The sequence below is a fragment of the Erpetoichthys calabaricus genome, chromosome 4 (genome assembly GCF_900747795.2).
Source record: "Erpetoichthys calabaricus chromosome 4, fErpCal1.3, whole genome shotgun sequence".
Taxonomy (NCBI): Eukaryota; Metazoa; Chordata; class Cladistia; order Polypteriformes; family Polypteridae; genus Erpetoichthys; species Erpetoichthys calabaricus.
In genome coordinates, this window is record NC_041397.2 from 224856864 (window position 1) to 224870450 (window position 13587).

Genomic DNA, 13587 nt, shown 5'->3' on the forward strand with positions numbered 1-13587 from the left:
TTAAGAAACCTTAAATAAGCCCCTGCTAGAATAATAAGAGTACTGTGAACAACATCTGAGCATGTATATCAAAATTAAAACTACTGTAAATGTATACTTAACCTTATTTAAATACAAATATAAACAAACCATCCTTACTGCTACAGCCAATACTTTATTTATCCTGAAGCAGTATTTCAACTTTCTGTGAAGTAGTCTTTGGGTGCTACACCCTGGCAGCTAACACTTTCACTTGCTAATTATAACATATGCATTGGCACAAGTACGGTGTTTCTTTTACATTTTTTAAATGTATGTAATCTTTGAATATTTTTTCCTTTTAAAAAAATATTAAAGGCCAAGTTACCTCTGTACCTTTTGCAATGCTTTCCAGGATCTATTATAACCTAGAAATCATATTCACTTGGGACTGCTTGTATTCTCAGGGAGCTAAAAGTCACTTCTTCAGGGAAGGAAAAAATTAATGACACAGAAACCAGCTATATGGGCGGCACGGTGGCACAGTGGGTAGCGCTGCTGCCTCGCAGTTGGGAGACCTGGGGACCTGGGTTCGATTCCCGGGTCCTCCCTGCGTGGAGTTTGCATGTTCTCCCCGTGTCTGCGTGGGTTTCCTCCGGGCGCTCCGGTTTCCTCCCACAATCCAAAGACATGCAGGTTAGGTGGATTGGCGATTCTAAATTGGCCCTAGTGTGTGCTTGGTGTGTGGGTGTGTTTGTGTGTGTCCTGCGGTGGGTTGGCACCCTGCCCAGGATTGGTTCCCTGCCTTGTGCCCTGTGTTGGCTGGGATTGGCTCCAGCAGACCCCCGTGACCCTGTTTGGATTCAGCGGGTTGGAAAATGGATGGATGGAAACCAGCTATAAAAAACACATCATATCAAAGTAAATAAGTAGGTTATATTACAAACAATGCATAATAGACTTAGTACTGTTCTTTACAGAAAGTTGTATAAAGTAGAATTCTTTTATTCTTTTTTGTTTACTTGTGTTACAAGTGAAGTGTATGATGAATGTCCACACTGTTGCAATCACATCTGATTTGGCATTCTTTCTAAAAAGGTCAACATCTTATTTTTTCCAGAAATCTGGTTATTGTTTTGCTAGGTGGACAACACCTTTGTACAACACAAGACTACCTGTATATAAATACATGTGGGTGCGGCATTCCTACATGCTGTTATAATGACTAACATACAGTACACATCGGTCCACAGCCAGGTACAAGGCAAGGCTCTGTTTATGCTTAGTTGACTTTTGGATTTGCAAACAAAGATATGGGGATTTATTTTCAAAAAATGTCACATTATCAGTTGAATTCTGCAATTCATTTGTCTAAAGATCTATTCTTTTTAAAATGCAAACACAATTCTACAATTATTTATTAGCAGGGAGGGTATTTTTGAACTATTTTCCTCCTTAATTATATAAATATTTTTAAATTTGGCAAATACATTGATCAGCATGTGAAACTGTTCCAACAGCTAAAAGTGGGATAAAACATGACTTTCAGTAAATATCAGAAGATGAGAAATACCTTTATTACAAGGAAACAGAAATGGCATAAAACAAAAAAATGTCTCATCATTTTTAGGGGCCGGAATGCTAAAAGGTATCAATTTTGACCTCAGAGGAAAGAACTGGTACGACATCTTAGTTCATTTAAGTCAGACAGTTTTCTTATAGGAGACTATAGGAGATTTAAATATTAAAAGTTCAATGGGTAATTGGACAGTTAATTATGGACAACAAGACTAGATGAATGAACATATTAACTCATATTGCAATCTAATTTGTAGCTTTTGAAGTGCAATTGCAGTTTTATTATGGCAGTGCCAATAATGAAGGAAATTGATTTAATACTGGCTAACATATATGCACCTAAAAGGGATGATCAGGAATATATAATGTTCAGTTTTTAATCCCCAATATCAGCTGTCAAAAACTTACAAGAGATTATAACTACGTAAATACTATAGCTATACCTAGTTCATCTTCAGCCTCAACCAGGCTATCTGAAAATTACTCCATTATAAATTGTCATGGAAGTTTCTCCGTCTGTGTTGACGATTTTTGTTCCATCTTAGTGAATCAGTTACAACTTGCTCCCTTCTGTCAAATTTTGCAGTTAGGAGTCAGACTGCCAAACAGTACTAATTTACATTGCAACTGGCAATTTAGCCTATTTTTACTAGAAGATGAAGAATTTTCCCAAGATTTTTCTTTATATAGTGTTATATTTGTTAGGAAGCTAATGCATCTTCAGCTATATCAGTTAAACTCTTTGGGGAAATAGTAAAATAATATTGGAGGTAATAAATAATCTCTTATGTTTTACACAAACTGTGAACCAGAAAGGCAGCAAAACTGATCAGATAACATGTCCACAACAGATGACAAACATAGAAGATCATTCATAATTAGGACTAAGAATTTATAAAAAAAAAAAAATAGAAATATACCTAAAACACTATGGTAGTCGTCATGTATTTTTTTCCTCAAAGAGAAGAAAGATAAATTAAAAAAATATATATATATTATTATATATATTAAACAAATGTTTCCAGGTACTGTAATGAAAAATCAATTTAAATATCTATAAGTCACACAGATCACAACTAACAGAAATGTCCACCTCCCCAGCCATCAACTCACTTACTGTTTACACACGTCAACGTAAAAAGCTGTTTTATATTAATTTTTAGTAATAAAACAAAAAAGGGACTACATTTAAACAATTAGTCTTGAATTTTGAACTTGAGTACAAAATTAAATTTCCTTCACAAGTAATGGATGAGCTTATTTTTAAGCTTTGCAAGGCCAATGAAGACCCTCTTATTATTAAAGATTGCTCTGGTTTGGGAAAGAATGCTCTTGGTTTTATTACTACTATAAAGCCTGTCTGTAGTATTTTTGTTAAAGACATAGACTCCTATGTTTTCTTTAGCTTCTTCCTAAAACCCCTTCACTGGTGATTTTCATCCTTATAATAAAGTATCATATTTGGATCACCAAATAGGAAAGCCTTTCAGATTAAAAGTTACCAGGCACTTTTGCACTTCTCACATCAGTGTACAAAGAAAAAAAATCTCAGCGTCAGCAACTGGATAAAGCTGCCAAAACTAGCACGGTCTAAACTATTACTGTTTTAGCTCACATTGACTAACCTATTTGCCACAATAAATAAATATTGTACATACTGCACAATTGTGCTGTTATAAACAATCTGAATTCCAAAAAAAAAAAAAAAAAAAATTTCGACAATAATATATATGGGTTGAGATATTATTAATTTTACATTCTGGAATGTCATAAGGCTTTAAAGTTAGTACATTTTCCAAAATACAACATAGTTTTAGTCACATGTTGCACGGCTGTGCTCAAGCCCTAATTTGGGATCCAGAGGTGGTTTGTCGTGTGGTGGGTACGGCAACTCGCTGTATCAGAGCATACTCCCAAACTCTCTCTTTAGTACATTAGAATAATTGTGAACAGCAGGCATTCAGCCTAACAAGCTCACCCTGTTCACCTAGATTATCTAAAATATTAAGTTGAGATTTGAAAGTCCATAAAAGTTCTACTCTCTACCACACTAGCTGATAACTTATTCCATGTGTCTATTGTACTTTTAGTGAAGAATAACTAACATTTGTGTAAAACATACCCTTCCCAAGTTTCAAACTGTGTCCCTATGTGATTGCAAAACTTATTTTAAAGTAATAGCTAGGATCCATTGTACTAATACCTTTCATAATTTTAAAAACTTCAATCATGTTACCTGTTAAATCAACATTGGCTTACACTGAAAAGGTCCAACCTCTTCAATCTCACATCATAGCTCAAATCTGCAGAAGTATGAAATCATCCTTTGTGGAGGATGGCCAGGATGCCTCTGTGATGGAAGGACCGGGGAGAGGGCATATTCAGGGCAATACCTCCCCCAGAACACAAGAGGGGAACCCCCCTGGCTTACAGCAGGGTCACGGGTTTGGAGCCACAGGACTCCTGGACAGTTTCTGAGCCCTGGTTTACAGCACTTCCACCCTGAATTGCCCTGAATATGGCCTCTCCCCCTGTCCTTCCATCACAGGGGCATCCCTCACGCCTTAAAGTTTACCATTTGGAGGAGTACGCCTTAAAGGCCCATTCACACGAAAGCATTTTTCCAGTGTTTTAGCACTTGACCAGAATCCTCCTAAACTGCATCAAAATTGATTTGCCATTATTGTAAATGAAACCGTTCACACCTAATTTTGCAGTGACCAGTTTAGAAAACTCTTGCATGGAGCAGCTTTCAAGTGTTTTCGGCCAAACGCTTGTTCCATTGAAATTCATGATAATACTCATAAAACACTGGTAAACGAAAACAAAATAGTGTTTTGGAAGTGTTTTTACAGTTAGTGAAAACCTCTTCCTGGATAAAGCAAGTGCTGTTTGTCTTTTAGTGACAGCTTTTGGGGGACTGGTTAGATTAGATAGATAAAATAGATTAGACAGACAGAGAGATCTTTATTTGTCCCCAGGGGAAATTTGGCATTTTTACAGAAACTAGCTACTTAGATACACACACTTTTGGTGTCATCAGAATGACTATAAAGCAAGAAAATTAAAAAGAATGAAAACCTCTGACCTGGCAGTCACGGTCGGGCATTATGCAGGCAAGTATGTAGCGTGTAATCAAATGACAATAACTGAACAAAAGTTATAAGTACACATTTAGTTTTAATCAGGTTAAAGTTTAGTACAGATGTTTCAACAAAGAGATTGGTAACAAAGAGCTCTTTCTCAGAGCAACATATAACATTGATTGTATTATTGAGCATGTTGAACTGAGTATTATTACCTGTTTTAGCAGTGAATACTTAAAATGTGTCAGTGATACTTCTCAATTAAAAAAAAATATGTTTAGTACTTTGTGAAGCAAATAACATCTAACCCTTTTCTCCATACCCAAGAGCTAAAGTTACACAAGACATTCTGGAAACACAACCATCACTTCACAACATGATAGCACCTCACAGTCTGCAAAACAGAAATTATCTCAATCATTGTTTCCCTGCAAAATGCTTCTTTAAAATTTCTGGAAAAATACTTGAAACATGCTGAAGAACACTTGAGCAGCAGCTGGAAAACACCCAAAAATGCCTGAGAAACACTTGAAAATTGCTTGCAAAATGACATTTAAACTCTTGAAAAACACAAAATTTAAAGTGCTCAACTGTGAATTGGCCCTAAAGCATTAGGAAAGTAAAGTATCAACTGTACCCTTTTAAAACCTACTGTATAACCATAGTGGGTTTTTTGTGTCATAAGCTAATGTTAAACACCAGCTTTTTCTATAATTTATATAAAAACAAAAAGGGTCTGTCTTGATGCTATAATACAAAAATTACTGTTTCAGCAAACAGTATTAGGATACCATTATCAATTGTTGACAAGGACTTACTCACCTTTGGACGTTTCCACGTGACCCTTCCAATTTTGTTTCCAGCATAAAACAGTGATTTATCTGAAGCAGTGAATATGGGATCCTCAAACAGCACCTTTTTTTGTTGGCATTCCTTCTTGAGAACAGAGTACTGCTGGTTCTCATATGGCTTCACTGAAGAAAACATTTTTAAGGCTCTGGAAAAGATAGAAAAAAAACTTAATAAATCATAATGTACTGTACACATCAAAAGTAAAAATATGCTAAATTACAGGTGAGCTTCTTTAAGATTTTCAATATGTTTGAATAAATATTTTGAATTATACCTAAATCCATATAATACAATTATGAGCAAATTACACTAGTTTCTAATAATTGCTACGGGAGCATGTGGAAGATTAGACTCACGAGGTAAACTTGTGGACAGATGAGGGTGAGACAGTTACTAACCTCTCTTCCTTTTTCAGCCCTAATGTGGAAGAGGACCCCTCCAAAGATGAGCATCTTCCAGTCAATCGGTTATAAAAGAAATAACGCAATTGTTGATCTTTATTCAACAGACTACTACTACTGTCAGAGCCAGACTACCCACAGAAGTATTGTATTTACGTTCGTTAATGCTCAGTGAAATATTTGACGTTCAATCTTTTGCTTTTGTTTTTTTTTTTTCCTTTAAGCAAAGTATTTGCCCTATCAAGTTGGAATCTCAGTGGGACCCCAATACTTTACCCTGTCCTGTCTTTCCTCCTTTTTTTATATAAAACACTAGCCACCCCCCGCAGCTCCACCTGTGTAGTACTGAAACAGGACAAACTATAAAAAAAACAATAAACAAGCAGATATCACTAGCTAAGCGGAGGCAAGGTACACTCCAAAACACAGAGGTACACCAACTCAAACTGAGGGTAGCGCGTGAGTGAGGAGGGCCCTGTCCGGCTCCCCACTCCTGACGTCACACTTCCCTCTCCCCTCGGCTTGCAGCCTCGGTCTCGGATCAGCGCGAATATATCGCTCCTGCAAGCGAACTATGACACTTCGTGCAATGACAGAAGTCGCAAAGAAAAAAAAAAAAAAGGAATGTTCAACCAAATTACAGAAAAAAAAACACGATCTAAATCCATTAAGTAGTTCTCTCGTGAAAGGCAGAAAGACAGACAGAAAGACATTGGATTTTATATAGAGATAAGAAATATGGCATACTGTATAAATAAAATGTATTTTAATTATTATACTTCAAATCATAAAGAATTCAATACAAGACACCAGGAAAAAATAAAACATTAAAAAACAAACCAAAAAGAGCATCTGAAAACTAAAAATGATTATTTTTGGAAATAGGAAAGCACTGTGAGTTGAACTATAAACAACCACTATCTTTGGGACTTGTGGTGCAGACTAAAGGCTAAGTCACACTATGTGACTTTTCTTGCACTTTTCAGTTATAGTCTTCATTAAGATAATCTTAGTGACTCAAAGGCAGTCTGCAGTGCACTCCGGTGAAGTGAATTGTGCATTATGACATTCCTAGAGACTTACTCAAACTAGTCCATGATTAAATCCAATAAAATTTAACATTTGATTTCATTGTTAGTCTTCGAGCCGGATCTGTATGCATGAAAAAGGACAACCACTGAATTCTCATTCAGAAGTACAATGCATATGATACAAGTGTACAGGAACCTCAAAAACAGAAGGGTAGCTTGTCTATCTGATGTCTTGTGTATTACATTTAACAACAGAATGGAATGCCTGAAGAAGGGGCCTGAGTTGCCTTGAAAGCTTGCATATTGTAATCTTTTTAGTTAGCCAATAAAAGGTGTCATTTTGCTTGGCTTTTCACAACAGAATGGAACAAAGAAAAAACAATGGTCGAGACTGTAACTGCACTTGCTGTACCTGTTAACCCTTTGTACACTGCCGGCTTCATCAAGACAGAATGTTATTAGCGGTCATAAAAAGGGGAAAGTCTGCCTGCATGGGAAGGTCAACAGTAAATGTGACATGTACCAAGATTTTAAGTTGTTTAATTTGACATGGTCTGGCAAAAACATCAGCAACTGCTGTCAGTAAGTCTGGCACATGGCCATGTAATACAACATAGGCTTAACAAATTAAAAACAATCTAATTGTTGTGCATGTTTAGATTTAAAGTTTGCATTAAACACTATTTGAAATAATACGTATACTCAAATTTAGTATAAGCAGTGCACTTTTTTTTTTTTTTAAATTGTAGGCTTAGTAGTCCTCAACAAATAATTTATTTTGTCACACAAAGACAGTACAGGCATCCACATATGAGCAACATCCCCCAAAAATGAGAAAATGTGAAGATAAGTCATTAATCTGGTTTAAACAGCATCAATCACCACATGCTTTTTTCAGTGATTTCTACAGCAGTGAAACTTTAACCATCCTGACAAGGAGGACAAATTAAGAGCCATGAGCTGCTTATCATTAGGAATTTTTTGGGAGGATTTTATTGATTTTAATAACAAATAACATTCCATACAAATAAGTTAAGTTTTAGAAGGCCACCACAGTAAAACTTTAAGCTAGTAAAAATAAATAGATAAATTCATAAATAATTAAAAATAGAGTTAAAAAAAAAAAAAAAAAAAAAAAAAAAAAAAAAAAAAGGGGGGGAGAGAATCTGCTTCCTCAATTAAAATCCTTGATTTTGTTCTTTTTCATTAATATTAATGGAGATAGTTTTATATAGAGGCATCCAAAAGTCTGGGCACCCTTATTTAAAATATCTGTTACTGTGAACTACTGTGAGCCCTGTTATGCTCCGTGGGTGATGCCAGGGAGTGCTGCGGGGATTGCAGTGCCACTTTGTCAGGTTTCCCCTGCACCCAGAAGTGCTTCTCGGCTACCACAAATACTCCCAGGTGCAGCATAAAAGAAGCTCGCAGCCTTCATTTTAAGAGTCAGAGTCAGGAGAGAGAAGATAAAGCTTGCTGGAGTAGGAGTGGTGGCAGAAAGAAAGACAGAGAAAAGGAGAGAAGACAAAGGGCTGTGTGCTTATGTACTGTGCCTTGGTATTGGGAAACACTTGGGAAGAAAAAATATTTGGTTTAAAAAAAAAGGCTTATAATCACAGGATGAGATTATGTTTGCAAATCTAGAACATGCAAACCTGTTCTTTCGCAATACAAAATGTGGATTTGGACAGCATGTAGACTGTATCGCCCTTATTTATCCTCACATAATCTTTGCCTGACAAAACAAGGCACCTTACTCAGTAAATCATCAGACCAAAATGACATCATCCTCAAAGAGTGGCCCTATATTATTAATATAGTAATAATCCAAAGATTTTCCATTTAAAATCTAGTAGATTTAAAAAATATATCTTTCTCTAGAAAGACTACTGTAAAAATAAATAGGTGTCATGTAATACAAAACAGAAGTATTCTCAAGATTTATTTAAGGTTTAGTTAAGCACAACATTAAGTGTACATTTAAAAAATTATCATAAATCCATAATTATTCTCTTAAATAATTTTTAAGTTAAACATTTAAGAGCACTGTGCCTACCCTACCTCATAAAGAAATAACAACTGTAATACAGCATATCATTGCTATATGTATTACATCTACCAGGATACACATATTTTACATTTGATAAAAATATTTGTAAATTGTGAATTCTGATTTGTCAACAAATAGGTTAATTGTTCTCTTCCATAGCAATAAACAAAATTGTGAAATTTATGATCTGCGCAACATTTTCTTTTTTAATAAAATTGTAGTATTTCTCTTCTTCATGAATATTAGTACTGAAAAGAATTATGAAATGTATTAGCCATCATTTCCAAATTACTGTGCCCATCTGCTGGCTTTTACAAAATAACCTGCTTACCAGCTGCCCATAATCTCCAAAACCATTTTTAAATTCTTGTCTGGTATTAAAATGTGAAATTCAAACATGGGCATTAAAATATGAGACTTGTTACTAGAGAATAACCCAGTAAACTTAATATAAAACCACATCTAGAGGAGCAGAAAGATCATAATTACACTAATCATTTTCCAGAATTTGTAGATCTATACAGTTTATGCTTGCTTCAAACCATCTTCATGTCCGCTTGTGGCTGACATGCTGTGTACATTTCAATCTCTTTAATTTTATCAGTCCGGTTATGTCCGAGGGACTACCATTAATTGCTCCCTTCACGTAAAAGGCTCCCAGAGTATTTTATAGTTAGAAGTCAGGCTAGTAAACATATCTGGTGGGGCTGGGTTAGAAACAAGAAATGCAAAGTACATTTAAGGAGCTTCCTTCTTAAGTTACTTGTTTTAAAATGATTTTCAGTCACAACTTGGTCTCCTCTTTACTAATTCTATTCAAAGCCAATAAAGAATATGATTCAGTGTTTTATACATAAATGTATACTGCCACAGAAGCATCATATACAAAACTGATGACTGGTAAGATAACTCAGCTTTTAAACACTTACTGCACTGTATATTTCGGATACTTTAAATTACGAATTCCTTTTAAAAGAGAGGCCTTATTGTTGTTACTACCCTGAAACAATGTTAATAATATCATCAGTGGAGCTCAGCCACATAATATATGCCCCCTTCCACAAACCCACGCATGAATGTTGGAAGAGAACAACAAGACACACGGTTATACCCATGGTACTTTAAAGTAATTTCTAAGCTTCTTTGTCTCTGTATAAAGTCATTATGGCTACATCACCTCTCAAATGGCACATCTGGACTCACTTCCTCTTAGATATTTAACCATCTACTTAACTATCACAACTAACCTAAAAGTTGTTTATTTAGAATACTTCACAAAATTTGTTTTTATTTCTTACAACAAAAACACGCATATTAAACAGTTTAAAAATTTGCCACAGCTGACCTTCTTTTCTTTCTTACAAAAGGACTGTGCCACAGCTCTTAGTAAATTCTTTTTCCAGCTATGCAGCTCTCTAGTCTTAAAAACTCTTTTCAGAAACTCTCTTCATGAAATTCTGCCTGAACTGAATGAACATCCATCTGTTCTCTCCAGATTCTTAAATGCCCTCTCTTCATTTACAAAACCCCATCCTGTTCACAACTATAGAACTAAAATGTCTACACTACGTATACTTTTCTAACTTGCATTGCTAATCTTGAAAGCTCTGATATATACAGGTACAGTAATGTCCTGTCTGTGTTACATTTTTTTAAATTTACATTTGTCATTTTTGATCTTTCTAAATATAAGCACAACACAAACAATAAGGACACATTTTAGACAAAATACAATTAATTAATGTGGTCTTAGAAACATTACAGTAAAATAAAATTAAAAAAAGTTTTCCTTCTGTGTGAAGTTCAGGGAGCTTTACAAGAAGAGAGCACAATTTTCATATCTATTAAGACAACAGAACAGTTTTCCAGAGTCCCAGCATGTAATTTTAGAATAGCATTAACTCTTGCCAAATTCTTAAAAAACATCTGAACCAATCCTTACAGAAAAATAAATTTCATTTTCCAGTTTTATGTAATACTGTATATCACTTTTCCACTGAAGTATGTTGGGTTGGGTTAAGATTATTCCATTTAAGCATTAGAAATCTTCAGAAATATAGCAAAAAAAAATGTATTATGATTAATTGCTGAACATTTAACAATCAGTTGCTGCTCGTATACTGTTACTAAAGCATTGGAGATACTTTCAATGCAATGCTTTTTAACCCAAAATGGCCTAAGCACAGAACATTCTCAAAACAGGTGACAGTATTCACAATTTGGATCTTGTCCCAGACACAATTCACATTTCAGACATAAGTTTAAAGAAATACTCCACCCAAAAATTATATTTTTTTATGTTTCTCACCCCATATAGTTTGTAAAGGTGGCTGAGAAAATTATTTAATCTCAGCTTTTCCAACATGATGAAGACACAGTTTAAAAAACATTCATTCATTCATTAAAGCCTGGATACTTAAACTCTGACATTTAAACTCTGTTTCTTTAGATACAACTTTAAGGGTTCTAAAGCACTAGCCACATTTCCATTGCAGTTATGAGCAAAACAGAAGTGATACTTCTGAAAAGTCGACAATATGCAAATGTGAATTGTGTACGTTTCCACCGAGTGATTTTATGCCATTAAAGTTCGTTTTATCACCTAAATTAAAAATGACGATCAATATGATGGGTGTTGGTTCTATTGTTTCAAGTGCATCTACAATTGCTGTGTTCATTTCTAATCGGAGACAAAAAGAGAGTGAATATAATAAAGGGAAGGCAAACTCCTTATACTTGGCAGAAGCCACATATTTGGGATTTGTTCAAAATCATCTGCAGTGATTTTACCGAGGAGCTGTGCGTACATAATTTTAGGATGAGCAGCTCAAAATTCATGGAACTATGCACCGCAATAGGGCCCTCATGTCCCTACACAATAGAGATAGATACATGATAAAGCCAGTCCCACATAGCCATCGTACCTTATAAACTGGATACCTGTGTGGAGTCCAGGGTTGTTGCAGAGACTTTTGGTGTGAGCGAAACCACTGTTCACAGGTTTGTATATGGGGTGTGTAATGCCATATGCTCTAAACTAATGAGGTAATACATCACTTTACCTGATATGAAAGAGGCACCACATTTTTCACAGCACAATTACGAGGCACACAAAATACTGCAGGTATATGGTGAGATCAACAACTCACATAGCTTTATTCATGCACCAAGTGACAGGTATTGGAATTATGTTAACAGGAAAGGCTGGACATCTATTGTTCTGCAGGCAGTTGTTGATGACAGATTAATCAGGGACATTTGTGCTGGGTCACCCGGTAGTGTTCATGATGCTGCTGTATTTACCACATCACATTTGCACAGGTATTTGAAAATTTACGTCATCTCATGTGACCTAAATGCGAAAAAAGTCTTTCAATGCATGCACTTTCAAATTTTTTCAGTGCTTGCATGCACCATGCACCTCACTTCTCATTCAGTCCAAGCAGACAAAACTTTGGGGTACATGCATTTTGTATATTCACACAACGAGCTTCACAGCCCAAGTGTTTGCGTGAGACAGGTTCCATCCTATCGTGCTCAATCTGTGCCACAGCTGCACTCGACTACATGTCAGTCTTGGACAAGATACAACCCGCCCCGCCCACTTAGCTGACACACCTGCAAGCTCACCAATATAGTAAAACTGCCAGGGAGTCTTCGGATTGCTTTTTTTCCACGAAGACAACACACAGCTAGTTTTAATATAAAATAAAGTCTAAATATAAGAACTAAGGCTTCTGAAGTATATTAATTTAATCCAAACACTGGATTATACGGTAAATATATATCGCCAATCCAGCTCCATTAAAATCTTTTGCTGCATCTAAATATAGCAGAATCTCTGAGATCCAACTCAGAAACAGTATTCAAAAAAATATTTTTTTTAGTATTCGAAAGATATTACTCTGCCTTTGACTCTGTTATAATTCAGTCTTAAACCCAAACGCAAGATCTCGGATTGTTGTTTTATTCTAAGGCATTCTAATGAGCACATATGGAAAATAACTCCTAATACAGATTTTCTTTTAATTATTATAACACTGTAATATCTTTACTTTAGAAAAGACATTTCATTGTCAAAAATGCACATCTACCTAGTCAACACACAGTGCCACTCAATTAGTCTGTTTTACATGGATGTTTTCTTAAAGGATATGTTTGGTATTTTTCAAGTCAAAGTTATTTCCTTTCATCCATGGCACATGTTAAATTTGCCACACGAAAGTGTGTGCTATAAAGTTTTTTGTTTTTTTTTTAAAAAAAACAAATCACCCATGATTGCTTAAGAACTGCTACAAAAAAAAAATCCCTAGCCTGCCTTTGCCTTCAGTAATGGAGATAAAAGATACATAGGTCCTAAAGTGAAAACAAAAGATTTTAAAACTTTCATCAACTTTAAAGCACCAAAATTTTCAACTGAAAAAACATTCCTTCTGCATTTCTAAGGCAGGCTTGTGTCAACAAAAGTAAACTGAAAATAACTAATTTTATCAAAGATTCTTGCCACTATTTCCTTGAAGTAAGGTTACTTTTCCTGTTCAACTGTCTGCTTGCAGTGGTAGTTACTGGTGGTGTTTTGATCCCCCTTGACAAATTTCCAAAGCTTTGCCCCTGCAGTTCTGTTTTGTCAA

The 13587-nt window shown here is 35.3% G+C and overlaps 1 protein-coding gene across 1 annotated transcript in view; it reads right to left on the bottom strand.

The window, feature by feature from the left end:
* The window catches only part of capn5a (calpain 5a), a 142352-nt gene that overhangs the window by 102423 nt on the left and 26342 nt on the right, over positions 1-13587 (bottom strand). The window contains exon 2 of the mRNA XM_028800381.2: positions 5445-5619. Within this exon, the coding sequence (XP_028656214.1) occupies positions 5445-5609 (165 nt within the window). The 5' untranslated portion in view covers positions 5610-5619. The remainder of the gene's footprint in view (positions 1-5444; positions 5620-13587) is intronic.